The 27,423-nt window shown below is 54.6% G+C and overlaps 1 protein-coding gene across 10 annotated transcripts in view; it reads left to right on the top strand.

Annotated features, from left to right (window-relative positions):
- The window catches only part of Arap1 (ArfGAP with RhoGAP domain, ankyrin repeat and PH domain 1), a 63,901-nt gene extending 36,993 nt beyond the window's left edge, over positions 1-26,908 (top strand). For 4 of the 10 annotated variants that reach the window (XM_027942842.2, XM_027942841.2, XM_071616466.1 and 1 more), the window contains 29 exons: positions 128-277; positions 641-710; positions 993-1,113; positions 1,515-1,717; positions 2,072-2,178; positions 4,735-4,934; positions 6,888-6,973; positions 8,431-8,613; positions 9,659-9,833; positions 10,992-11,126; positions 13,170-13,305; positions 13,603-13,705; positions 14,541-14,736; positions 14,999-15,050; positions 15,159-15,322; positions 15,424-15,636; positions 15,942-16,047; positions 16,439-16,586; positions 16,676-16,762; positions 16,848-16,916; positions 17,207-17,324; positions 18,629-18,742; positions 18,970-19,115; positions 19,651-19,683; positions 23,184-23,266; positions 24,362-24,412; positions 24,599-24,662; positions 25,941-26,090; positions 26,340-26,908. In XM_027942842.2, the coding sequence (XP_027798643.2) occupies positions 128-277; positions 641-710; positions 993-1,113; positions 1,515-1,717; positions 2,072-2,178; positions 4,735-4,934; positions 6,888-6,973; positions 8,431-8,613; positions 9,659-9,833; positions 10,992-11,126; positions 13,170-13,305; positions 13,603-13,705; positions 14,541-14,736; positions 14,999-15,050; positions 15,159-15,322; positions 15,424-15,636; positions 15,942-16,047; positions 16,439-16,586; positions 16,676-16,762; positions 16,848-16,916; positions 17,207-17,324; positions 18,629-18,742; positions 18,970-19,115; positions 19,651-19,683; positions 23,184-23,266; positions 24,362-24,412; positions 24,599-24,662; positions 25,941-26,090; positions 26,340-26,357 (3,481 nt within the window). In that variant the 3' untranslated portion in view covers positions 26,358-26,908. Of the gene's footprint in view, positions 1-127; positions 278-640; positions 711-992; positions 1,114-1,514; positions 1,718-2,071; positions 2,179-4,734; positions 4,935-6,887; positions 6,974-8,430; positions 8,614-9,658; positions 9,834-10,991; positions 11,127-13,169; positions 13,306-13,602; positions 13,706-14,540; positions 14,737-14,998; positions 15,051-15,158; positions 15,323-15,423; positions 15,637-15,941; positions 16,048-16,438; positions 16,587-16,675; positions 16,763-16,847; positions 16,917-17,206; positions 17,325-18,628; positions 18,743-18,958; positions 19,116-19,650; positions 19,684-23,183; positions 23,267-24,361; positions 24,413-24,598; positions 24,663-25,940; positions 26,091-26,339 lie in introns of those variants that run through there. The other 6 variants (XM_027942843.2, XM_027942845.3, XM_027942844.3 and 3 more) reach the window with 6 other exon arrangements.
- Positions 26,909-27,423: the final 515 nt, after the last annotated feature.

Below are 27,423 nucleotides of genomic sequence, written 5' to 3'. Positions count from 1 at the left end.
TACTCCTCTGGTAGTTCCCCCTCCCAGCCATCCTCCTTTTCAAAGCCCAGCCCAGCCCTCCCATCTCCCCAGCCCCCATCCTGAGGGAATCTCTATCCACTGCTCTCCTTCCCTCCTCTTTTCCTAGTGGTGGATGGCACACCAGTGGCCTGATCTCACCCTTGCCCAGCCTGACGCCTGAGCTCCCACCACAACCCATGGAGGAGCTGCCTGGGGGCTCCAGCCCCATTACACCGGTCATCAAGGCTGGCTGGCTGGACAAGAACCCACCACAGGGGTGAGTGAGGCCTCTTGGGTCCTGCTGGTGTCCACATGGGGTGGGCGTGCTCCAAGACACTGGTGTCATGGTTCCAGAGATCAGTGGGCTCCAAGATTATTTGAGGGAGACTCCTTCTGACATGCCCTAACCACTATGTTTTATTGTTCTTAAGAAGTTCTATTTTGAGTCTGACTTCAGTTACTCTTGCTATAGGGAAAGCCCATCTTCCTCTCAGTGACTACTTGAGATCATTCCTCCCTTGTACCTGGCTGATCCTAACTTTGTGTATGACTGCTGGGGTGGTGGGGCTAGGGTAATGCTGGAACCTCTCCCGTGACGTCCAGTCCTTTGATCTGTGGTCCTTCTGCCTCTTCTCTCCAGATCTTATATCTATCAGAAGCGATGGGTGAGATTGGATGCTGATCACCTGCGATATTTTGACAGTAACAAGGTGAGGCTTACTTAGATCAGTCCTGACTTGACCCCTGCTCAGGCTGGGCCTGGGCTAAACTTTGATGTTGGATCCAGGTGGAGTCTAACTGAGTCCTCATTAACAGTGTGGTCTGACTCTTTGAACTGTGTCCTCCTGGCCCACAGGCAATGTTTGGGGTCAGCACAGGGCAATCCCTGATCACTGCCGGAGACCTCTGCAGCCTTCGGTTCAGCTGAGGCTGAGGGAAGCAAGGGAGGTCCCCACCGCCCCCATGAAATATAGCTCTTGTCTCTTCCCCAGGATGCCTACTCTAAGCGCTTCATCTCTGTGGCCTGCATCTCCCGTGTGACTGCCATTGGGGACCAGAAGTTTGAAGTGATCACTAACAACCGGACTTTTGCTTTCCGGGCAGAGAGTGATGGTGGGGAGTGGGAGGGGTTGCATGTGTGGAGCGGGGAGAGGAAGCTGGAAGTTTGGTCAGATAAGGAGGAGGAAGAGACATCTGCTCCCTTACCTCACACCTAGGGAGGGAGGGAAAGAAGGGGCTGCTCTGACTGGCCCCCCACACTCCCTGTCTCTCAGAACCACATATTCCCGTATGCAGGGGAAACAGGCTCAGACAAGTGAAGTGACTTACCCAGCCTAAGTGGCCCAAGCTGGGACAGGGGCCTGAACTTGTTTGAGTCAGAGAAGTCAGGCAGAGGAAGAAGCGCCAGTGTGGGTGGACTTCTGGCAGAGGTGTTTCCCAAGGAGCCTAGGGCTAGGAGACCCTGGGGCTCCCTGCCAGGCTGAGCTCAGACTTATCCCTTCTTCTCTGCCTAGTGGAGCGGCAGGAGTGGATGCAGGCCCTGCAACAGGCAGTGGCTGAGCAGCGTGCTCGGGCCCGGCCGGCTGGTGCTTATCTGTTGGGAGTTCGAGGCTCAGAGCAGCCAGAGCATGCTGGCAGCCTGGAGTTGCGTGGCTTTAAAAATAAGCTATATGTGACCGTGGTCGGTGACAAAGTGCAGCTCTATAAGAATCTGGAGGTGAGAAGGTTGGGTCAGGCCACTGAGGCTCCCCCTGACCCATGACTGCCACCCTGGTCCTTCTTCCTGTCCCTTGCCCATTCTCCGAGCCCTGTACTTTCAGCTCCACCTTCCCGGCACTGAGCTCAGGACTTTGCCTCCCCTCCTCTGCCTCTGGATCTCAGCCCATCCCTTGCCTGCTCCCTGAGCACTGCCCTCCTGTCACCTCCTGGCTCTGGCACCTGCTCCTCGTTGCTCTGGACCCCGAGCGCAGGCCATTTCCCTATGCTCCGATCCCTGAGTCCTCCCTTATCTTTTTCCTGGGCACTTTCTAGTCCACTGAGGCCTCACCCTCATCCCTCCCTCTCCTGCCAGGAATACCACCTGGGCATCGGCATCACCTTCATCGACATGAGTGTGGGAAACGTGAAGGACTTGGATCGGCGCAGCTTTGACCTCACCACGCCCTACCGCATCTTCAGGTGTGCCTGCCCCCCAGGCTCGCCTGCATCCTCGCCTTTAGTGTTCTTTTCATGTATGTGGAGCTGCCCCTGCTAGGATGGTTTTCTTCCCACCCGGCCCTGCCCCACCTATGCAGGTCCTTTGCTTTTTCTTGCTGAGCTGCTCGGGTCTCTCCTTTCTAAGTAGACGCCTCACTGCACTCTGCTTCCCACTGGTCCCCCCGTACCCCATGCCTACCGCACAGCTCACAGGTCGCCCCTACCAGCTTGCTTCACCAGCCAGCTGCTCCCCCACTCCACTCCCCCCTGCTGTCCTCTGGCTGCCCTGCTTCCCCCCACCCGCCATTGGTGCTGGGGATCAATCCAGAGCCTGTGTATGCGAGGCAAGCCCTCTTCTCTCAGCTACTCCCCAGCCCAGCCCTGCTCTCTTGATAGTGCTTCTGCTGTCATGAATATTCCCTCCACTCAAAGGTTCCTCATTTTGTCTTGAGGGTACGTTCTGGATGCTCCTCCCTGGTCCCCAGCTTTCCTTCAGTGTCTGCGTCTATCCTCTGTTCTCTCCCTGAGCAGCCTTACCACTTCCAGACTTTCAGCTGCCACTTCTGAGGCACCATGCTGTGCCTGGGTCCCAACCATGGGCCCACCTCTGATTAGTTGTGTGACCTGGGAGACTACTGTCTTGTCTGTGCCCCTGTTTCCTAGAGACTGAGGACTCCAACACTGTGGGAACCACTCTGTATCACCATTCTCACCGCCACCATCTTTACCCTTAGCCCAGCTGGCTCTCCAGTTCTAGGCCTGTGTGTCTGACAGCTCTGTGGACATCTCCTTTTGTAGGGTCCCCTGATCCTCCCAGGGCTCCATCTCTACCCCTGAGAATCCCTGCGTCTCCTTACCACTGTGCAAATCTGCCACCGCCCCTGTCTTGCCCCACCTCTATCTGTTCCTGTTCCTTTGCCCTTACCCTCTTGGCCTGGGCCTGACTGGCCCTCTGACCCCAGACCCCTACGTCTTCACTCTGTGGCTGACTGTGCCACTTTGCTCTGTCCACTGTGACCATAGAGTGTTAGCCGTTTCGTTGAAAGCCAAGTTTTTATTTGTCCATTTCTTACATTTGAAGTACTAATGACATCTTGGCCTGAGATTTTTGCTGTAATTCTTTTCCTTCTTCTTTTTTTGGTGGCACTAGGGATTGAACCCCGGGCCTTGCACATACTAGACAAGCACTCTACCACTGAGCCTTATCCTCAGCCCTTTTTAAAATTTTACTTCAAGATAGGGTCTTGCTCAGTTGCTGAGGGTCTTGTTAAGTTGCTGAGGCTGGCCTTGAGCTTGTGATCCTCCTGCCCCAGCCTCCTTAGTAGCTGGATTACAGGTGTGTATCACTGCACCGGCAGTCCAGAATTCTTTTTTTTTTTTAATATTCATTTTTCAGTTGTAGTTGGACACAATACCTTTTTTTTTTTTTTTTTACTTTTATGTGGTGCTGGGGATCGAACCCAGGATCTCACACGTGCTAGGCAAGCGCTCTACCGCTGAGCCCCAGCCCCAGAATTCTTAATTAGCACACAACTGCAACCACCCATGTGATGGGGTTTCCCCTTTATTTCTGTTTTACAGAGGCCACTCACTCTCCTCATCAACCTTAATTAGGTTGATTGGATGGATGTTCAGCACAAAGGGCTTCCCCCACCTGAAATACAGGGTATGGTTGGGTGCAGGCACATAAAGATAGACTTGGAACTTGCTAGGCTTTGGAAGCTTTGGGAATTCCAGTGACAGGCTTTTGTGGATAAGGGGAGTCTTCAGCCCCTCTTGTAAAGTGGTGCTGACATCCATTACCTCTCTATCAGTAACGCCTTTCTCAGCATGGTGGTAGGTGCATGTGGTGCAGAATCTTGAATATACGTGTGGCTTGGAGGTGGTGGTGGCAGCAGGGAAAGAGCCAGGGGGGTCTTTTTAGGGTGGGGGACACTCATCCATTTATTGTCCATCTAGGACTTTCTACATGAAGAGCAGGAAATGGTATGGCAGGGCTCCAGGTATCTGTGTATATTGGGTCGACTGGGAATAGGAAGGCAGTTAAAGATGCGGATGGCATAGGGGTCTTTTAGAGACATATCTGTACCCTTCCCTTACTCCCACTTCAAACCACTATAGGTGCTCGGCTGTGCTGGGGGTACGCCTTGACCTCCTCTGCCTAGCACAGGCCCATGTGGTCCTGGAGTGCCCATGTTGCCCTACCCCTCTGCACATACTGTCCCCTCTGTCTAGAATGCCCTTCCACCACCATTCACCTAGCTCAGCCCTGCTCATCTATCAGGTCTTAGTCCATGCATCATTTCTTTCCACCTCCCTGGCCTGGGCAGAGTCCCCCCGCTCCATCTATACTTCAGATTCAGTGTCCTTTCCTTTGTCCATGCCTGCCTTCCTCACCAGACTCAGAAGGCCTCTCTTTTCCAGGAACTCCTAAAGCCTTGTTCTGCACCCCTCCCCGCCCTGATGCTGTGCTCCTTCCTGCTGCCCCAAGTCCCTCTGGGCCCTTTCCCAGCAGTCCTCTTACTCCTGTGTTCCCAGCTTCTCGGCCGAGTCAGAGCTAGAGAAGGAGCAGTGGCTGGAGGCCATGCAGGGAGCCATTGCTGAGGCTCTGTCCACCTCGGAAGTGACTGAGCGCATCTGGGCCGCAGCCCCCAACAGGTTCTGTGCTGACTGCGGGGCTGCACAGCCCGACTGGGCCTCCATCAACCTCTGCGTCGTCATCTGCAAGCGCTGTGCAGGTGTGTGTGTGCTAGGGGCTCCAGGCATACGGGGTCAGGGTTGGTGAGTTGGGTCAGCAGGTTGCCTGTGCTGCAAAAGGGACTGGAGTCACTGTTCATAAAGTTGCTCTTTCCCGCTAAGCCCTTCTCACCAGGTTTAACCTTAAGTCCTTACACAGCATGGCAGGGGTTCCATTTTCACAACATGGGTGAGGACATTGAGGCACAGATAAGGAAAATGGTTTGTTCAAGATCACCCCCAGGGACTGGAGTTGTGGCTCAGTGGTAGAGCGCTTGCCTAGCAAGTGTGAGGCACTGGGTTCGATTCTCATACCGCATGTAAATAAATAAGATAAAGGTCCATAAAAACTAAAAAATATTTATTTATATATATAAGAAGATCACCCAACAATTAAGTGAGTCTGGATTTAAGCCTAGGCCGATTGGGTCTGGTATCCCTGTGACATTGGAAGACTAGGGGGAGGTCAGCCAGGCGGGTGGAAAGAACTGCTGTTTGTCCAGAGGGGCTAGGAGGCAGGAGACCCAGGGACCTGTCAGATTTGTGGATCAAACTCTGACTGGTGGCTAGAAGCTGAGATTGGAGACCAGTCGGAGGACTACTGCAGGGTCCAGGATAGAGAGCAGTGGGAGGTCTGGCCTGGGGAAGGGATGAGTACTCAGGGTTGTTTAAGATCTGTGTTGTAAAAGTCTCAGTGAGGAGGGTGAGAATGAGAGGGTGGAGCCCGGATGCATTCACCCCAATGAATTTATTAAGGGGTTTCCCTGTGCCAGATGCTGTGCCAGACATTGAACCCTCATGGGAGCTGTCAGTGCCCAGGTGGTGGCTTTGGTTGACTGCAAGTGGGAATCCTCTGAAGTGGGGATCCATGGGGAGGGACAGGCCTGGGGAAAGCACTAAGCTCGGGGAAGAACCCCAAGGCCTGTGGGACTTCTAAGGCAAAGGTTCAGGGGTCTGGGGCCATGAGGTTGGGGTACAGGAAAGTGATGACCCAGCTGGGGAACATATGAGAAGGGCATCAGCTCATGGAGTCGTGAGGCTGACTGGAGGGGACAACATAGGTGTTCCAAGGGAGGCAGGCCAAGGCCAGAGCCGCCCCAACTCCCCTCCCTGTTCCAGGGGTCCCTGTCGTTACCTGTAGTTGAGCAAGGCTTCATTCCCTGCAGCCCCTCCTTTCATTCTGCCAAGGTTTACTGGTGCTTATCGTATGCCAGGCTTTGTTCTGGGCAGTGAGGATGAAGCCCTGAAAAGGGCAGGCAGGACTCGGGCAGCCTGCAGGCTGCTGACATTCTAGCAGGGAGGCAGAAAACACAAAAACCAAGAGAAGTGCTGGGAGTGCTAGAGAGAATGTGCTGTTGTCCAGGAATCCCTCCCGGAGGAGGTGATGTGTCAGTAGAGATCTGAAGGACAGGAAGGAGTGGCATTGGGGGATGGGGATGGGAGTCCAGGCAGAAACATGGGGCTGGAGGAAGTGTGGGGAATTTAGATTGGTCCCAGGGACCACTGGAGGTTGTAAAGAGGGATATGCCTTTTAAAGCCATCTCACTGCAGGGCTGAGTGGAAAGTGGCCTGACAGAACCAGCCCAGTAGGAGTCTAGGGAGGCAGGGTGGTGGCGGGATGGTGGGATGGGGGTGGCAGCAAGAGTCCAGGTGAGAGGATGTGTGAGGCACTGGGACCTGGTCAGATTTGTGGATCAGACTCTGACAGGTGGCTAGAAACTGAGATTGGAGACCAGTTGGGGGACTACTGCAGGGTCCAGGATGGAGAGCAGGAGGAGGTCTGGCGAGAGTTGCAAGGCACAGTGCTGTGATGTGGGGAGCAGGGGTGCATGATCAGGCTCCAGAGCTATGCCTCAGGTAGAGCCTCAGACCCGGGCCCTGGGGCCTGCTGGGGTAGGTGGTACTCACATGAAGGGGAGGGCCCGTGTGACTGGAGTCTGGCCCTCTGTTTACAGGGGAGCACCGGGCCCTGGGCGCTGGAGTCTCCAAGGTGCGGAGCCTGAAGATGGACAGGAAGGTGTGGACAGAAACACTCATCGAGGTGGGCAAAGCCCCTGCTTGCCACCAATACTTAAGATTTGCCCCCCTCAGCTGCTCTCTGGGTCTCCCACCTCCTGTTCCCATCTCACTGACCCCAGCACCTTGGAGCTAGGGAGACCTTTGTGATAATGTAATGGGTGGGGATCTTAGAAAAACTGACTTTTGGCAAAGTCAGCAAACTAGCCAGAGAGCTAAGAATGTGTTTAGTTTTCAAGGGTTATAAAAAAAAGGAAGATGTAACATAGACTGTATAAGCCTGTAAAACACAAAACTATTTATTATTTGGCCTTTTTGGAGGATTTGCTGAGCCCTGATCTAGTTCAACTGTCATCCCATTGTACAGATGTGGCTGTAGTGGGCTTGAGATTACCCAGCAAATCCATACCGACCACACAGCCCTGCCCCTCTCCATCCTACCTCCTGGCTGACCTGGGCCTTCTCCTCCACCTCAGACATCCCCTCAGAGCCTCTTCCCCTTCACCTTATCTGAACTCATCCACACCAGTGGATATGAGGAGGCAGGCTTTGGGATACACACAGATGTAAACATGTGTTTCAGCGTACTTGAAGTTCCCTGGTACCCAGATGTGTGGTAGTTGCAGTGGAGAACGTGGAGCAGGAGGCTAGTCCCAGGGACCTACCTCGTAGGGCATCGCTGACAGCATCAGCCAAGCTGGGGATTTCAGAGCAATCTGGGCGTCACATCCATTTGCTCTGTCCTCACCGTGTGTGTGTGGTACATAAGGACTTTGCAGTTGTTAATTAACTTGACTTTCAAAACAATCCTGTGAGTTAGGATTAAATACCCAGTATACAGTTGAGGACGCTAAGGCTCAGGGAGAAAAATAACTTGTTAAAGCCACAAAGCAAGTCTGTAGTGGTAGGGCCTATTTCTGCTTTTTCTCTACTGTGACTCCAGCACCCTGCATAGGACCTGAGAAAGGGGAGGTGGGAAACCAAGGAAATTGCTGTGGAATGAATGTTGAGCACAGAAAAGAATGAACTAGCTCCTCAAATGCTGGACCCCTGCACTCTCCTAGAATTTGCACCCCCCCCCCCACCCAGACAGGAATGTCAAGACAGGAGATGTTTCCAAAACCCCTGCCTATCCCATTGGCTGACAGGTTTGACAACACCCCCACCCAGGACAGACTCAGGAATGCAGAGTTCCAGATGTGGGGCTGGGTGGGGCAATGACAGGGTCCCCAGGGACCAAGCACCAGGCCTGGGGCGTTCACCTGTCAGACTGTCTGCCTCTTGTCCTGTGCTGAGCCAAGGAACTGGCTTAGCGCCCATGACTTAGTTGGGGGCACTCACAGCTCCCAGCAGGCCAGGCCACTCCTCTCTTTCCCCATTGGGGAATGGGGGAGTGTCTTAGCTCTCCAAGGCCACAACCTCAGGGAAACCCACCCCCTCCCCCATCGGTCACCCCCTCTGACCTCTTTCCCATACCCGCAGCTCTTCTTACAGCTGGGCAATGGTGCTGGGAACCGCTTCTGGGCAGCCAATGTGCCCCCCAGCGAGGCCCTGCAGCCCAGCAGCAGCCCCGTTGCCCGGCGGCACCACCTGGAGGCCAAGTACAGGGAGGGCAAATACCGCCGCTACCACCCGCTCTTTGGCAACCAGGAGGAGCTGGACAAGGTCAGGGCACTGTACCTCTTGGGCCCTTGAGCTCATCCCCTTGTCCCTGCTTTGTCAGGACCCCTTGCAACTATCCCTTGTCTTCTTGCCACTCCATTTCTCTATCTCAACCCATCTTTTCTACCAGCTCAGAACAATGAGTTGGTAAGTGGGGAAACTGAGGCCCAGAGGGAAGAAGAACCTAAGGAAACATTAGGGCAACGTAGGAGGAGCTAGGCCTTGGGCCTGTACCATGTTCCTACCATCTGTCTGCCTCCCTCTGGATTCCTCTGTCTCCCGCACCCCGTCCTGTTCCCTCTGAATCCTGCCAAAAGGAGTGAACTTGATGGGGATGCTATTTCCTGTCAGGCTCATGAAAAACAGCTGGACTGTGCCGACCCACCCCTATCCACACCCTATTCAAGATGAGGCCCCATATGGGCCCCAGGCCCTGACAGGCTGGGAGCCAAGTCTTCTGTCTTGATCTGGCTCAGCCTGGGTGGGAGGCAGCTTGCTCAAGGCAGGGGGATGCCATTGGTGACCTCTGGTCAGCCCTCAGTCCCTCCCCCAACCGGCCCCATCCCAGCAGGCTCAGTCTAGCTCTAGAAGCCCAGTGGGAGCCAGGCTTCCACCTCCCAGGGACCCAGGCGTCCTGCCCCCAGCCCAGCCCAGTCTGGCCTGCAAGCCAGGAGGGCGGCAGATCCCATTGGTTGGGAAGGTCAGGCAGGCGGAGAGGAATTCAAATGTGGGAGGACTTAGCTACAGAGTCCCCCTCTGCCCCTCCACAAGGCAGAGGGAGCTTGAGATCCTCCTCCAAAGGCTGACCGACAGCTGTGTCCCAGGGCTGCCATCTGGGTGAGGCCGCTGCTAGGTGACCTGTGGCCGCCCTCCCTCCCCTTGTCTTTTCTGTTATTCTCTGTCTTCCCTCTGTTCTTTCAGTCTGAGGAGTCTTTCTATCTGGAGCCACCCCAGACCTGGGTGACTCCTTCCTCTTTCTTCTTTTCCTCTCCTCTACCCCATCCCCACTCATTCTCTGCTTGAGCTCACCCTCCCTCCCTTCTCCCAGGCCCTGTGTGCTGCAGTCACCACCACAGATCTGGCAGAGACCCAGGCACTTCTGGGCTGTGGGGCTGGGGTCAGCTGCTTCTCAGGGGACCCGCAGGCCCCCACGCCCCTGGCTCTCGCCGAGCAGGCTGGGCAAACACTGCAGATGGAGTTCCTTCGGAACAACCAGAACACGGGTGAGTGGCTGGTGGGACTGTTCCCCTTGTCAGATCCTCCTGCTGATAGGGACTGGCCCTTTGGAGGGATTTGTGGGGTGAAGGTCCAACAAGGACCAGAGGCTTGATTTATAGGCTACTCTGAAACTGCTGTCACAGGTCCTCGAGGCACCCTGGGGCAGCAGTATGTGATGTGGAGTGTGTTTGGATTTGTGTACACTTGTGCTTCATATATGTGTTCATTTGTGTCTCTGTGACTGTTATGTATTTGTGTGCCCCTTCCTGACTTGCAGGGTGGGTCCTGCAGGGTGGCATCTGTGTGTCAGGGCATGCACGCTTCAGAGTTGCTCTGGGTCTGTTTCCTTGTGGCGGGGAGGGGTGTTGAGGGCTTTGAGGTTTGCACATGCAGTGTGTGTCTGTTGCTGTGTAGAGGCAGTGTTGCATTTCTGTGTGTGTGACCTGCAGTGGACATGGCAGCCCTGTCCACTGCTCTGTTTGGGTGGAGCCCAGTCACAGACCTGGGTTGGGTCCCATTTGGCTCCCACTCCTTGGGTGGGTGAGGAGGGGATGGTGGGGGTGAATGGCACTGGTCATGGCCCAGGCCTAGCCTCTGGAGCCACATCCCAGGACTGAGGGTGGAGCTCAGTGGCTGGGGTTCTGGGCTCTGGGCCATGGGCGGGTGGGGTATGCTGGGTTGGAGAGAGCCCAGGTGTCCAGGAGGCATAGGAGACCACCCAGCTGGCTTGGTCTGGAGGGGTGTAGGACACTCCCCCCTCACTTGCATTGCTGACCACTGGGAGCAAGGCTGGAGCCAGGCTGCTTTGCTGGGCTTCATGCTGTCTGGGACAAACCTATCTCCAGGGATTGTTATTGAGTTGGCCCAAAGCCCCCCTCATTCTAGCATGCCTGGCCTTGTGCCTCCAATTGGGAGTAGGAGGGGGGCTGGGAGTCAGGATGGTCCTGGAGCTAGGTTTTGGGAATGAGTGGAGCTCCCACAGGTGGGCAGTAGTGGGGAAATAGCTTGTACGGAACCTAGGAGGTGTGACTAGGAGCCTGGAAGTGCTGCTCAGGAAGCTGGGGGGCTGAGCTGGGACTTGAATGTGAGCCTGGGTGCCCAATACAAGAAGCCACCCTCCTGGATGGCCATCATGACCAGCCATTCTTTCCCCTGCTCCAAAGAGGTCCCACGACTGGACTCGATGAAACCCCTGGAAAAGCACTACTCAGTTGTCCTGCCAACCGTGAGCCACAGCGGCTTCCTCTACAAGACTGCTTCTGCTGGCAAGCTGCTTCAGGATCGTCGTGCCCGGGAAGGTGGGTGCTATACCACCCCCACCCTGGCCATGGCATTCTGGCATGGCTGCAGGGCCAGGGAAGCCAGAGCTAGACAGTCTGGTGGACCCATGAGGGTGCCAAATGGACTAGCAGAGTCACCTGGAAGGCTCCCTGGGTATGTCTCTGGTACATAGTAGGTGCTTAAAAGATGGGCTAATTGGGGGTGTGGCAGGGCAGTGCAGAGCAGGTCACTGCCAGAGTTTCCTTTCCACTAAAGAAGCCCGGACTCAGCCTCTGGGTGTGGTTCCATGCTGGGCATCTGGTATTTGGAACCTGTGGATGGTAGAAGGTTAGACGACTAACTTGAAGCTACATCCTATTCTGATCTCAGCCTTCCATTTACTCCTCAATCCTGAATACAACCACAGTCCTTACCTCATCCCACAGTCAACTGTCCCAGCCCCTTACCTTGAAGACTGTCTCCCCTGGGCCATCTCTCTGGCCTTGTAATTTTTCAGACATGCCAGATTATCTTCCACTAAGACCTTTCCTTTTGCTGTTCCCTTGTGCCCTAAATGCTTTCTCCAAACATCTGCATGATTAGTTACTTCATTTGGATCTCAGTTTAAATGTTAGTCCTAAATGGGCATGGTGGCTTACTCCTATAATTCCAGCTACATGGGAGGCTGATGCAGGAGGATTGCGAGTTTGAGATCAGTCTGGGTAACTTAAAGAGACCCTGTCTCAAAATTTAAGATAAGGACTGGGGATGTAGCCTAGCATGCATGAGGTTCTGGGTTCAATCACCAGTACCACAAAAAAAATTTTTTTTAATATTTATTTTTTAGTTGTAGTTGTACACAATACCTTTATTTCACTTATTTATTTTTATGTGTTGCTGAGGATCAAACCTAGGGTCTTGCACATGCAAGACTCTACCAATGAGCCACAACCCCAGCCCCACGAAAAGTTTTTTAAAATATTAAAAAAATCTTCCACAGAGATGTCATCCTTACCACCTTATCCCATCTGTCCCTTGACCTGACTTTTTCTTTGAACCATTTATATGACAATGGTTTGTCTTTTAATAAAGTGTACATTGTATACTCTGTACCAATGGAACCCTAGTGCCTAGGAAGTGCTCAGTGCCTACCCAGTGGCATTTGGAACATGTCTGCAGAATGAAGGGAAAGGCAGTGCTGGCACTTCGGGAGGGAGCACATCCTGGGGACAGGCTCATAGACACATCGTCCTCAGTGGGCAAATGTTGGGCCCTCCTAGATGAGATGAGAGATAAGAGTTTGCTATGGGAACAGAGACCGTTGCTCACTGCATCCCTCAGCACCTCCTCCAAGAAGCACCCCTGGGATGAATCCCTCCAAATCCAAAAATATTTCTTTGGGACTCTATGTTGTTCACGACCTCACTGCCCTGGTCTACCTCTGTCTGTCTGATAATGTCATTTATGTAACTGCCTGAGTCATCCTTTTTGCCCTGGGTGCCAGGAAGCTCTGAGCCATGGTGAAGCTCAGTGCTGTGAACTGTATAAGCCTTCATGGCCTTGACCTTCTTCTGTTCTTTCCATTACCTTTCGTGGTCTGGACTCCCTATTCTGTTTCTTGTATGGGATTTTGTGGGTCTCCTCAGATGTAGGAAGAGGCAGTATCTGGAGTGATGGGAGCTTCTGGCAAAAGAGGGTGGGGCAAGGGGTGGGCATAGAAGGTTTCCTGTGGTATTTGGGCCATGGGTGGAGGTAACAAATACTGGAGGTGGACAGAGAGGTGGGCAGGTCAGACCCGGCAGCTCCTTGAGTGCCAGGTTGATGTCACAGACTGTCCTGGGGAATGGTTTTAAGCAGAGGAGGCTGCTGGGAGTCCAGGAGATCAATGAAGAGGCTACTGTAGAGATCTGGGGGAGAAGATGAGGTGTAGACTGGGCTGGGGTGTTAAGGCTGAAGAAAGGGAAATGGAATGGGGAGACGGACATGGGGCAGGAGGAGTAGGGACCCAGGGAGCATACAGAGATGGTTTTCAGGTGATGTGGGAGAATCCCTCATACCTTCTCTGTACAACTTCTTTCCAGAATTTAGTCGACGCTGGTGTGTCCTTAGTGACGGGGTCCTGAGCTACTATGAGAATGAGCGCACAGTGACACCCAACGGGGAGATTCGGGCCAGTGAGATTGTGTGCCTGGCAGTGCCCCCTCCTGACACTCATGGGTGAGCACCCCTGGCCAGAATCACACGCTATTGGTGCTGTGTGGTCCAACCTCCAAGTGGGGAGACAAGGAAATCGCCTAGAGAAGGGCAGGACTTGTCCAGGGCCATACAGTAAACTGGAGCTGTACAAGTGCTGACCCAGGCTCCTGAGACTCTAGGCCAAGGCTTTTCTACCACCTCTTAAGGGGCCAGGGGAAAAACAATGGTAAGGGCAGTGGGGGGTGCTGGAGAATGGTAGGTATTGGGTGGGGGGTGGGCCTGGGTGAGGTGCATGAGTCCTGGCCTGTGTGTTTTCAGCTTTGAGCACACCTTTGAGGTATACACAGAGGGAGAACGTCTGTACCTTTTTGGGCTGGAGAGTGCGGAGCTGGCTCATGAATGGGTCAAGTGCATTGCCAAGGTAGGTCTGTTTTAGCAGGGCTGGTGTCTGACAGAGGCAAGAGGGACCTCCTGGCTGATCCCATGAACCCCAGCTCCCACATCTCTGATAGAGCAAGGGCTGGACAAAGGGCAGCCTACATGATGGGGAACAGGCCTCTCAGGCCAAGGGCTGGAGATAGTCTGCAGCCCTGTGGTGGGACGTTAGGAGACCTGTGTCAATCCTTCAGGCTGTGGGATCCGTGTTGGATGAGTAGCCATCTTAGAATGGACAATGCTGCATCTGTAGGTGATCAGGGGAGGCTTCTTGTAGCTAAAGGCATGTAAGCAGAGGCTAGAGGAAGGAGGCAGGAAGCCTCCAGAAAAGAGCCCTACCTTGGAAACTAGAGCCAAGTGCCCTCTGGGGTCCCCTGTATTGTGAAAGCCTAGAGCTCTTTTTATCATTCACTTGTTTGTTGGTCAGTGGCTGGGCCCTGAGGATCAGTGCTCAGAGTCCAGGGGACCTGATGAGCCACTTGGTCCTGGCTCTTCAGTAGCTCCCATGTGGGTCGGGGGAGACAGATGGGTCCAGACAGCAGCAACAGTGTAGTCAGCGCCATAACAGAAGCAGAATGCTTGGCACTGTGGAGGCCCAGAGCAGGGACATCCCTGGCGGTGTCTGGGAAGGTTTCCAGAGGAGGATACATCTGAGTGGATGGGCATGATACCAAAGCTTCATCACTGTTGGGTTCCTCCTGGAAGAGAAGAGGAAGCAGCTGGGTGGGAAGAGGGTTCTTGCTCCAAGCCATGGAGCTGGGATACCCGGACAGGCAGTGCTGTTGGATGATGGGGTCTCTTGTGGCCATCTTCCTCACCAGGCATTCGTGTCTCCCTTGGCTGAGGATCTGCTGACCCGGGATTTTGAGCGGCTTGGGCGGCTGCCCTACAAAGCTGGTTTGAGCCTCCAGCGTGCCCAGGAAGGCTGGTTTGCCCTCACTGGCTCTGAGCTCCGTGCTGTCTTTCCAGAGGGACCCTGTGAAGAGCCACTGCAGCTACGGAGACTGCAGGAACTTTGTGCGTGGACTCGGGCCTGGACCCCTAACCTCCAGGGCACCCTATCCCAGCCCCTGCCTGGAAGTCTGAACCCTATCCTGGCTTGGCCAGAAGGAGCCAGCCTGTCCTCCCTTGTCTTCTTCTGCCCTTGGGGTACATCTTAGTGATCCTCCAGGTGGGCGGGTGAATGCTGCGGGGTGGGTGTGCTCAGAAAGTCTCTGGAGGGATCAGGTTGGGGATAATGACCAGGGACTGGGCCTCACCTTGACTGGCCTCTCCATAGCCATCCAAGGTGACAGTGAGAACCAGGTGCTGGTGCTGGTGGAGCGAAGGAGGTGAGTCACTGCTGCCCTTGGGCTCTGAGAAGGCTGAGAGGGTCTGACAGGCTTGGGAAGAGGTGGGACGGGGGATAGACCGACAGTGATTGACTGTCCCTGTTCCAGGACCTTATACATCCAAGGAGAGCGGCGGCTGGACTTCACAGGTTGGCTGGGGGCCATCCAGAAAGCAGCAGCCAGCTTGGGGGACACACTGTCTGAGCAGCAGCTTGGGGACTCCGACATCCCTGTGATTGTTTACCGTTGTGTGGACTATATCACGCAGTGTGGTGAGCCCCTCCCCTATTGCCCAGGCTCCACCCCTCAGATACCCAGCCCCCAGTGGCCACGATCCCTCTGAAAGTAGCTGCATGTCTCTGGCCCTCCCCAGGCTTGACCTCTGAGGGCATCTATCGCAAGTGTGGCCAGACATCAAAGACGCAGCGGCTACTGGAGAGCCTGCGGCAGGATGCGCGCTCTGTGCATCTCAAGGAGGGTGAACAGCACGTGGATGATGTCTCCTCTGCACTCAAACGCTTCCTACGTGACCTGCCGGATGGGCTCTTCACTCGCGCCCAACGGCTGGCCTGGCTAGAGGCCTCGGGTGAGCCTGCAGTCCATGCCCAGCCTTGTCCCCTTATATCTCTGAATTCTCTCCTGGTCCCTGTCATGCACTTGGATTAGGCATTGCCTCTGCTGGTGGGCTCCCGCCCCACTTTCTTCTGTTGTCACTGCATGGAGACAGGCCCCTCAGAGATGGGTAATTCCTTGTCTTTTCCGAGTGCCTGGCCTGCTTTGACTTGGAGGGTCAGGGAGTGCTGTCACCAGTATGAGAGGCAGAGCTGCCAAAGGGTAGGACAGAGGAGGTGGCTGCAGGAGACCCTGACGCAATCTGTTTTCCCCTACCAGAGATTGAGGATGAGGAAGAGAAACTTTCCAGGTACCGAGAGCTTCTGGTGCGTCTGCCTCCTGTCAACCGGGCCACCGTGAAAGCCCTTATCAGCCACCTGTACTGGTGAGGGCTGATACTGATGCAAGGCTGTGGGGGGAAGGGGTGGAGAAGGTTCCTCTACTCCCAACCTGGTTGACTGCCCTCCCCTGGGAACCAGGTAGGCCTGGGGACTGAGTATTGACTATGATCTGTCCTGATCTCAACTTTACTTCCTGTGGGATGGGAGAGTAGAGGAATTTTGAGGTACCTTGTCTAGATTTCCCAGCTGCCCATCTCTACTCTTTGCCAGGACCCAAGACATGTTCCCTTCCACCCTTAACTAGGGGTCTACTCTGACCAGGACCTTCCTGGTCATTCTAGTGGCCAGTCTTGGATCTGTCAGGAACTAAGAAGATGGGACAGGGAAGTTCTGGGCTGGACTCTTCACTCATGGCCTCTGTTCTCCCCCGTCCAGTGTCCAGTGCTTCTCAGACACGAACCAGATGAACACACACAACCTGGCTATTGTGTTTGGGCCTACACTCTTCCAGACAGATGGGCAGGACTACAAAGCTGGCCGGGTGGTGGAAGACCTTATTAGCCATTACGTGGTGGTGTTTAGTGTGCGTCCCCAGCCCGTGGAAGGGGGGAGTGGAGGGCTGAGCCTCTCAGATGGCAGCAATCATTTTCCTTTTCCCTTTCCCCTCCCCAGGTGGACGAGGAGGAGCTGAGGAAGCAAAGAGAGGAGGTCACTGCCATTGTGAAGATGAGAGTGGCTGGCACTGCCAGTGGGACTCAGGTGAAGGCCAGGGCCTGGGCGGGGTCTCAGGCTGGCTGCCTGTACCTGCTGCCCAGACCTCCATCTGAGCCCTGTCTCCCTGCAGCATGCCGGTGACTTCATCTGCACAGTGTACCTGGAGGAGAAGAAGGCAGAAACAGAGCAGCATGTCAAGGTGGGGGCTGGGGACCTAGAGGCCAGGGGGCCAGTAGAGGTAGGCTGGGCGAGGGGCAGACCCACATTACCAGGGAGCACAGCTTCCATCCCAAGGAGAGCCCAGTTTGGGACCAGGTACTGGTCTTGGTCCTGTCTTTTCCCCTACTCATCAGGACCCTCTGAGACACCCCTCTGCATCCCAGGACTCAGAAGACGCTGAGAGGGGTGGGGTTAGGCCTGAATCACACAGTAAGGTGGTAACAGAGTAGGATTGGGGCCAGGGTAGGCTGATCTTCTTGGTCACTGCAGATCCCTGCATCCATGACAGCTGAGGAGCTTACCCTGGAGATCCTGGACCGCCGGAATGTGGGCATCAGGGAGAAGGACTACTGGACTTGCTTTGAAGTCAGTGAGAAGGAGGAGGCAGGTAGGTGGCCACCAGGACTGGTAGAACACACGGTGTGGCCCATCTCGTCTGATCTGCAGCCCATCTGTCCTCCTTCCCTTGCAGTATAGCAACTATGGTGTGAAAAGGGTTGTGATGACACCCGTTGCTGTCACACACTGGTGAAGGCTGTGGTCTCTGTGATGGTGGTGACAGGGAGCTGGCAGGGGTTGAGGTGAAGACTGTAACAGGGCTAATAGGAGGCTGATAGTGAAGGGGTAGATGTGTCAGCTGACGAGGTTTTCTCAGGTATCAGAGAGTGGTGCTGCTTGTAGGAGTCACAGTGCTGAGTTTGGTAGGGGATTGTGGGCCACACCATTCTTGGTGGTAAGGAGAGTGGTAGGTAGTGGTGACCCTTCATGCAGGGGATGGCGGTGTAGGTGAGGGTGGCGTTGATGGTGTGGAGGGCCTTGATGGTGCAAGGGGCTGAGCAAGGGGGCGCGGCATCAGTGGAGGCTTATGTTTCACTGCTGTTTGTTGAGTGCCAGGCACTGGGCTGAGGGGCCAGGCTAACTATCCCTACCCTTGTGGGGGTCGGTCTGGTGTGGACAGAGACATTGATCCATTAATCCCATGAGCACACTGAGAAAACAGAAGCCATGTTAACTGGTGTAGAGGAAAGGTCCCAGGAGTCTCCAGAGCTTATGACAGGGTCTCTGGCTTTGGATTCTTTAAGCCAGATGTGGAGGAAGATGGAAGTTATTTGGTGAAGCTGGGGGGAAAGTGCTCCCAGACAGCAGGAACAGCACAGGCAAAAGCCCTGCGTGGGCAAGGCCAGCCCCTCCAAGGAGGTGGAAGCAGTGAGAGGGTGCGGCTGGGGGTGGCTGGAGATGGAGGCAGAAGTGGCCACGCAGGTCTGACCATGCGAGGCCTTGATGCTGGGGGAGAGGTGGGACAAGAGAAATGAGAACACATGCAGGAGGCCACTTTGAAGGCCTTAGTAGTAGTCTAAGAAGATGCCAGTAATGTGGACAGGGTGGGATAGTGGAGAGGGACAGAGCAGATTTGCCATGCTGAGGGGTGGCGGGAGCAGAGGAGCATTTCTGGCTCGAGCGGCTTGCCCGGTGGCAGTGCTGCTGATTGGACACATGGGAATGACTTGGACACGTGGGGATGACCATGGGCTTGGTTTTGGTCACAGTCAGGAGTGTCCAGCCAGAAGTGTGGTTGTGGGAAGGGTGGTCATGATGGTGGTTTGTTGTGTTGCTAGTGGACCCGGAAGTGGACATGCTGGCTCTATGTCCAGCCATGTGATGTTAGTGACAGTGGGTGTGACTTTTCCCCAGAGCGGCCCCTGCACTTTGCTGAAAAGGTGCTTCCAATCCTGCACAGCCTGGGCACAGACAGCCATCTGGTAGTGAAGAAGCACCAGGCCATGGAGGCCATGCTGCTGTACCTGGGTAGGTGGGGCTGGCAGGGTGGGGCAGGCTGAGGGAGTTTCTTTATCCAGAGCCTGTGGGAGGGACCTGGTGGCACCAGGGAGGAGCAGCTCTGATGCAGAGCACCAAGTTGGTGACCCTATGGAGACAGGATGAGACAGTTTCCTTCATGTGAGGATCTGGCCCTGGAGCATGTGGATCTGGGGGTGTGGTTGGTGCAGCTCATGCCCACTCCAGTCCTCTCCCAGCCAGCCGTGTGGGTGACACCAAGCATGGCATGATGAAGTTCCGCGAGGACCGTAGCCTCCTGGGTCTGGGGCTGCCCTCAGGCGGCTTCCACGATCGCTACTTCATCCTCAACAGCAGCTGCCTGCGGCTCTACAAGGAGGTTCGGGTAAGTGGAGCTGAGTCTTACTCTGAGATGGGCGCCTGCATCCTGAGTGTGCTTAGACACCCAAGCACACGTATTCCCCTTGGTCTGCAAGGGGCAGTCTCCCTACCTTGGGGTCTTGGGATAGCACAGGAGTGGGGGAGAACTGTAGACTCCCAGAGATCCTCCCGCTGTAGGCCTGGGTGGCTACTCCACTGTGCCCTGTACCCCATTAAGCCATGGTACCTGGTGCCATCATATCACAACATGCTGTTTCACCTGTGCCTGTGCCAATCACAGCACCCCAGGAACTTGCTCCAACATGACAGTCCCAGGCCATGGTCTAGGCCTGCCTTGCCAGGTCCGAGGCCTTCCATCCCTCTCTCCATACCCGCTCCATCTACATGCTGGGTGTTGTCCCAGACCAGATACCACAGTATCTAAGTGACCCCCCAACTTCTGAACATAAATGCCATGCCCCTGTGCATCAGTGCACACACTGTCCTGGTGCTAGACCTCGGACGACTTTTTCCATAACCCTTGATCCTCTATCAAACAGAGCCAGAGGCCGTGGAGCGGGGCCCCTGAGACCGTGAGTAGTTGTGTGCTCTTAGCTGCCTTACACCGCCTGGGGGCCAGGCGAGCTGGATGGGAGTATGGGAAACTGCAGGGCTCCCAGCTGTCTTCAGGCATGGTTCCCTGCCCCCTTGCCAGTGTACACTGGCCCCCCACCCTGGGACCTGGGACCCAAGCTCTGTCCTTAATCTGTAACTCCATCCCAGGGTCCTTTTCCTAAGATAGGGTCCCTTATCAGTGTGATGCTCTATTAGAATTTTCTGTAGGATTCAGTGTAGAAATTATGAAGCAGTAATGGAGACCCCAAAGCTTGAATCAGGGCTCTGATCCTCCTCTCCCATCAACTTGGAATCACTCTCTTTCCAACCCTGGGCTATCAGAATGTCCTTGCCATTTCCTGATCCTAACGTGCTGGGGTTGGGGGATGGCATCCCTGTCTGTGGTGGTTATGTCCTCTGCAGCCCCTTCAGCTGGTCGCTCAGCTTTCCTTGGCATACCCCAGGGAGAACGGAGCTCTCCACCCCTCCCTTGAGGTCTCCCTATCCTTAATGGGATTCTTCTATCTAGGAGAATGTGCATACTCTACTCCAGCTGAGAATCTGCCTCCCATCATGCCCCTATGGGTCCCAGCTATGTCTCTGGGGCCTCAGAGCACAGATATTCTGCAGAAACAGGCCAGAGAGGCATGGTTCCAAGCCCAGTGGTCTAGCTTGAGCTTCCACAGCTGATCCACCAGTGTCTTTACCCTTTTCCTGCCCAGTGCATCTCCTGAGGACATATGGACTGGCCTGGCTTCCATGGATGGAGCAGGACCCTCACCTCCTCATCTTTGCATGTTATACCTGTATTAATACAGTCTGGCCTCCTGAAGAACACCTCCTCTTCTCTTTGCTGCCCTCTGTGATCGCATCTTCACTTCTGAGCCTATCTGTCCTTCCACTCAGTCCCCCATGGTTCTGGGATGTCACCTCCCTGGCTCCTCTCTTGAGAGGTGCTTAGTTAACACTGTGGAGCAGAGCAAGACCATCAATGTGGGCAGAGGGAAGGGAGAGTGTCTGAGGCTCCTGGAAAGGCAGCTGCTGGTGCCTCCACATGGAAGGGAGAAGGTAGGAAATCTAGAAAAAGGGAAGATCTGATGTTTATGAGCCAGGAGTGATGCCTGCGCTTCACATCCTGAGACATGTGGCCCACACTACTGTCCTGTGAGGAGAGGGGTATTCTCTGCCTGCACAGGTAAGAAGATTGGCTTTTGGTGACTTGCACTTGGCCACCTCCAGGTGACAGAATGGAGTCTGAGCTATGAAACTCATGTTTTGTATTCCTAGAAGTTTAGGAACTCAAGGACATGGCGGGGAGGGCTGTTCAGTGATGTTCTCCACACCCCAGTGACAGCCAGTGCATCTGGCCAGGCAGAAGCTCACAGTGAGGTGTGCCTTGGCCACTGAGGCGTTGGTAATTCTAGTATTAATTGCTTTATGGGACAACCAAATATTTGAAATTAGGACATCCCAGGTGAGTCAGGCTCCATGAACAACCAGGCCTCATCCTGGGGTCTCCCATTGTTAAGTGCCCTGAGACACCGGGAAATGCATGTTCTAGAAAGATCTTGGTTTTAGCAGAGATCCTTGAGCATCAGGGGTGAGCTGTGTTCTCTGCCTGTGACCTTGTCCCTCAGAGATGCCAGAAACATGAGGTAGAAGTCAAATTCTTGTGGGATTTATTCTCAAAAGGAGATTGTGTTGACTGATACTCCCTGACCCCACAACCCCCTCAGCCTTCCTGTCTTGGCCTCCCTCCCATGGTCTACACGTAGCCACACTCCCCAGATCCCAAGGAAGTGTGGGCCTGAGGATTGTTTTCAGATTTTCAGGGAGCCTCAGCCTGATTAACATGCTTGACCTGGCCAAGAGGGTCATCACTGTCACACCATGGACCTGCACCTTCCACCCTGACTTCTTTTACTCCTTGCTCCTAGTTCTTTTCCCTCCCACTCAGCACGATTCCGTGTTTACCGGGAGCCGCGTTTCCCCACGGCCTTCCTCCATCATGTCCAAGCCTGTGTTTTGCTGGCCTGCAGCTTACTCTCCATCGTGGCCTGTCTCGGTCTTCCACACGCACCACCAGGTCTCCTAGTTTGTAGGCTGATTTCCTCAGCCCACTGGCCTTTGCTCTCCCTGTTCACCTTTCATCCATGCTGTTTTCTCCCCACCCCTCATTTTTCCCACATCTGTGGCTTCATTTCCCTCCCTCCTGCTCAGCTTCCTCCTTACCTGCGAGCCCTGCTCCTCCCACATGTAGAACCAGGTTTGTTCCAGGTCCTGTTGAGTAGATGGCGATTATCAGGTCAGGTGCTGTCTGTATAGGACATGGGGCTCCTCGGTAGGCCCTGGTTGTCAGGGAGTTCCTGGAAAGTCCCTACTCAGGCCCTCCTAAACCCTACATCCTGGGACAGCATGGAAGTCTCTAGTCCCTAGATAGCCCATCTTTTTTGTGAGTCTTCCCAGCTCCCTTGGTCGTGCCCTAGTCTTCTCTTTGCTCCTGCTGAGGAGCCATGCCTGGGGGTGGCTGGGAGCAATGGTGGGAACAAAGTGGGGGTGGCTCAGTGTTGGACCCCCAGTTTTGGTTGTAAGTGGATCCTCCTGTCCTGCCATCCATCCTGGTGCCCCTGCTGGCTCCACAGGTGCCTGGCATGGGGAGGGCTTCAAGCAAATGGACTCCAGAGCAAGAGGAAGGCTCATTAGCTTCATCTCCAAACAGCCTCTTCCTTGGGGGTCATTGCTCTCTTACCCTTGCCTCTGAGCCAGCCTGCTCCTTCCAAGCCAGACCCATATGCAGAGGCGGGCCCAGAGAGGAGCGTGTCAATGATCTGGTGCCCCTCCCCAGTACATTGGTCTCTTGCTTCCTGTCCTAGATCATTGGGAAGTTCTCCCTCTGGTCTACCGAACAGTCATTCTGCTTTGGCTTGAGTCATGAGCTCTTCTCATGGAACCAAAGAGCTAGTAACTGCTGATCCTCAAGCCTTCTGCTCACACGGTCAACCCTGGAGCCTCTGTGGGGCAGGGAGGGGTGAGGAGTGAATAACCAAGACAGATGTAACACAATCAGCCCGCTGAGGCGCTCAGATCATGCCCGCCTTTTCCAGCTTGGTGCTGAGGACGATGCTCAGTGTTCTCCCTTGTGCACCATCTGATTCAGGCGATGCTACGAGTCAGTTCTCCACTGTGCAGGACAGCAGGGTAGGGCTGGGATTTGCTGTCCTAGATGTCCCAGCTGGGCTGGCTGCCTCAGGGACTGAGGGTTGACTGTCTGATGCTGCCTTAGGGAGAGAGGCCAGGGGACTGAGGCTGGATTGTGAACAGGGAGGGATGCGGCAGGAAGGCTCCTTGGAGGAGGTGCCCTGTGCTGAGGTGCAGAGGGGGCTGGGGAACAGGAGGAGGGTGGTGCCTAGGGTGACGATCTGTCCCTGTGCCTGCTGGCCCTTACTGAAGTGCCCTCTTCTCCCCTCCCCCACCCCAGAGTCACCGGCCTGAGAAGGAGTGGCCTGTCAAGAGTCTTAAAGTCTACCTGGGTGTGAAGAAGAAACTCCGGCCACCCACCTGGTGAGCTGGAACTGGGGAGACAGGCCTGAAACTGGGGCCTCTGAGGGCTCAGAACTGATGAGGAAGCACAACCAGGGGCTTTGAACTTGACGGGTCATTGTTGTGGTTCTGAAGTTGTGGTCCCCTTGGCCAGCTGTATCATTTGGACACACCTTATAAACACAAATTCTCAGGTCCCTCTTGAGTCCTGGATTCTAGGGATGAGGCCCAGCACTCAGGCTCCTCACCCCACCACCCTTGGGATTGGGGGATTGAGCTACATCCCCAGCTCCTTTTGTTTTGTTTTCTTTTGTTTTATGACAGAGTCTCACTAAGTTGCTGAAGCTGGCTTTGAACTTTTTTTTTTAAATATTTATTTTTTAGTTGTAGTTGGACACAATATCTTTATTTTTTTATTTTTATGTGGTGCTGAGGATTGAATCCAGGGCCTTGCATGTGCTAGGCAAGTGCTCTACCACTGAGACACAACCCCAGCCCGGTTTTGAACTTTTGATCCTCCTGCCTTAGCCTCCCAAGAGGCTGGGATTACAGGCATGCACCACTGAGGTGCAGAGGGGGCAGCACTATTTTAAATAACAAGTTGTCCAAGGAGCTCTGGTGCTGGCTCATGGCCTGGATTAAAATCCTGTCTCTGACTCTCTTTGGGGCCTTTCTGTGCCTCAGTTTTCTTAGCTGTGGAATAGGGACCCTGAGGGTACACCTGTTTCTAAGGGTGATCGTTTATTTTAAAACATTGGGAAGTGATGCTTGCCACTTTTACCTTTCGTTACATGTTGCAATCACCAGACTTGGTTTTCTGACTTTTTCTTCAGCTGCTAGCTGTGCCTGGCTATTTCTGGGTCTAGGGCAGACCTGGAACAGGACATCAGTAATTTTTTTTTTTTTTTTTTTGTGGTGCCTGGGCTCAAACCCAGAGTCCTGAGCATGGTAAATTAGTGCTCTACTCCTGAACTGTGACCCTAGCCCAGGCCTCTGGTGGAGATTGGAGAGCTCGGGGCCTAGTGGTTAGTGGGGGCTGAGAGAGAGAGGCATGCTACCCTTGTGAGGAAGCTGCAGGCTGTCAAATGACCCCACCCCCACCACCCCTCTCTGCAGCTGGGGCTTCACAGTGGTGCACGAGACAGAGAAACATGAGAAGCAGCAATGGTGAGCAAGGGCCCCATCCTGAGACCCCGGGCTGAGGAGAGGTGGTAGCATGGGCCCCTCAATTGGGTCTCCCCTCACTGCCCAGCTCTGTGACTTGCTGGGCGACCGTGGGCTGGGGAGATGGGCAGGGTAACTCCCCTTCAAGCCAGGCCCTTGGCAGTGTCCAGACCTGTGCTCTCCCTGCAGGTACCTCTGCTGTGACACACAGATGGAGCTCCGGGAGTGGTTTGCCACCTTCTTTTTTGTGCAGGTACCAGGGGCAGGGGGTGTGGGAGGCTCTGCTATAGAGAAGGGTGCATTTCCTTCTCTCAGGCCATCCACTGCTTCAAGGAGATTTCTACTTGTTTTTAATTCATTTACCTGTATGTTCAGTAAGCCCTTCCTAGTGCCTGCATAGTCCATCCCTGAACCAGGCCTGCTAGGGACAGCACATAGGCCCCTGCCCTTTGGGGCACTCCCCAGGCAGGAAGAAAAACAGGCCCAGAAGTGATTCGTTATATTCTAATGTGATCTGTGTTGTGGTGGGAGAAGGAAGCCCAGGAACCTAACCAGGTGGGCTTCGAGTGGGAGGGGGACTCCAGGGAGAGGGTGTCATGGGAGCTGAGTCTCTGGGCATGGGGGAGGGTTTACCAGGAAAGGAATGGCTTCCAGGCAGAGGGAAGAGTGTATGCAAAGATCTGGAGACTTGAAAGAGAAGTACAGTTTGTCCAGTGGGGTGTAAAGGGAGAAGCCAGGAGGGTCAGAAGTCGGCCCTGGAAAGGGAGTCAGGAGCAGGAGCCCCAAGAGCCTTAAAGGCCACACCCAGATGCTGAATTTGCCCCAGAAGGGAGTGGAAGAGTTTGAAGAGAGAGAGGGAGAGGGAGAGAGGGGTGTGTGTGTGTGCAGTCTTCTCAGATTCCCTCTGGATGTGTAGGGGAGAAGGACCTGAAGCATAGAGCCTGGGGTAAGGAGGTCAGGGAGTTGGCTGCTACAGTGGCACAGATAGAAGGGAACAGGGTGGTGATGACCCCCGAGCCAGAGCTGGGACAGAAGCTCCTCAGATTTAAAACAGATGAGTTAGAACAAGGATTTTCATCTGGAACCTCAGAATGGTTTAGGTAAAAGGAAGACAAAACTACCAGGACCCTGGGTTGAGTTCTTTCCTCTACCTACATTCTTTTTAGATCTGAGCTTCCTGGTAGTCAAGGCCTAAAGGGAAACAGTAGATTCTGTAGTTCTTGGTTTCTGCTGAGGAGGCACAAACGTGTTTCTTCTCTTGGAGAAATATTTTCTTGGTGCTGCATTCTTGGAGAGGTTTGTGGATCCGGAGATGAGAGTCATTGAGTAATGAGTCTGGCTGTTCGCTGGGGATATGGTCCTGTTCTGCTAACAGCTGCTTCTCATATCGGCTGGGATCAAAGCTGAGGGTGTCACCTCAGATCATAGCTGGAGGCTTTTCTGGGAAGTGTGGGTGGATCCAGAGCTGAGTGTCTGGGTGAGCTGAGGCATGGCCCAGACCCCAGCAGCCCTCCTCTTCCCTGTTTCCCAGCATGATGGCCTGGTGTGGCCCTCAGAGCCCTCGCGTGTGTCCCGGTCAGCCCCTGAGGTCCGGCTTGGCAGCATATCACTGATCCCCTTGCGTGGCAGTGAAAATGAAATGCGTCGGAGTGTAGCAGCCTTTGCTGCTGACCCCCTTTCTGTGAGTGACTCTTCGTCCCTGTGGGCAGGGGGCTGGGGACCTCGATGGATGCCTGCCTTCCACCCCACTCTTCATTATTTGAGTAGCCTTCAATACCTATCCTCTACCTGAGTAGGTTCAAAAGCCCCCCTACCTGGCCTAGGGATACCAGCTGGTGAAGCTTCTGTGGCCACCCCTCCATTGCTAGCTGCCTGGTTCCTCGACCATCACAAAGCACTTACAGAATCTGGGCTTCTGTGCTTCCTACAGCTCCTCCGCAATGTCTGAGCACTCAACCAGCCTGGCTGTGGGACTGACTCTGCTGCCTCGACTGCGACCAGGAAGCCTTCCTGTCCAGACACCCTCATGCCCTGCATTCCTGGTGTGAGCCAGCAGGGGGCGCATGAGGAAGCTGTACCCCACATCCCACATCCTGACCACAGCATGAGGCTTCCTGGCAGGGATGCGGGGATTTGGGGTCTGCCCAGGGAGGGACCCTTCTGGCTCTTCAGGTGTGCAGCCCTCCTGGCCTAGTTTGCTCACCCACTCTGAGTTTGTGGGGTTGGAGAGATGGGCAGAACCAGGAATTCTGGAGGACATCAACCTTTCAGAGTCTGGAGGCCCTGGGCCCCCGCTGGAAGGGAGCCTACCCCTTTGTACAGACTCCAGAGCCTTAGGAAGTGGGGCCTTAAAGGAGCACTCAGCCAGGCAGGAAGGGAACTCTTAGGGAAGTTTCTACAGGACTGAGAGCTGAACTTTGGGAACTTTAGCCCCACTTCCAGTCTGGGCTTCCCCACTTTGGGGTTTTTTTGATAATATAAATATATCTGTATATTTTACCCTGTGTTGCTGAGGCCTGTGATTGGTTGGGGGGATTGTGTGTCCTGGGGCAGGTGGGGACAGTTGGTCTGGAAGCACAGAGGTGGGTGCTTAGTTCTCTGAGGCTGGGAGCCTGGATGCAGCTCTTTCTGGACCCTGAGCTGATTAGACACTCCTCCTTGCCCCAGGCCAAGCCCTGGCCTGGCTCTGTGCCATCCCTTGTCCCACTATGCAGCCAGGCTGGACTGAAATTGGCTTGAGCCCCTGCCCCTGTTGCAGTCTGAGCCAGGGCCTGGGTATGCAAGTCAGTGACTCAGGGAAGGAGGCACAAGGCCATGGATTCCCAAAAGTTTTAGTAAACTCAAAAGGAGAGCCTCAGGTCCTCCTTAGCCCCTGAGCACACTCCTCCAGAGGTAGGACTCATCTTGCTTCAGGGAGCTGCCCTTGTTGGATACTGCCTGGCCATCTCCTCCAAGCAGACAAGGTCTTAACCAGCAGGGGAGATAATAAGCTGTTCACAGATAGATTTGGGACT

The sequence above is a fragment of the Marmota flaviventris genome, chromosome 9 (assembly GCF_047511675.1).
Source record: "Marmota flaviventris isolate mMarFla1 chromosome 9, mMarFla1.hap1, whole genome shotgun sequence".
In the NCBI taxonomy this organism is placed as follows: domain Eukaryota; kingdom Metazoa; phylum Chordata; class Mammalia; order Rodentia; family Sciuridae; genus Marmota; species Marmota flaviventris.
The sequence above is the reverse complement of the archived record's forward strand: the minus strand, read 5'-3'. Positions and strand labels throughout refer to the sequence as shown.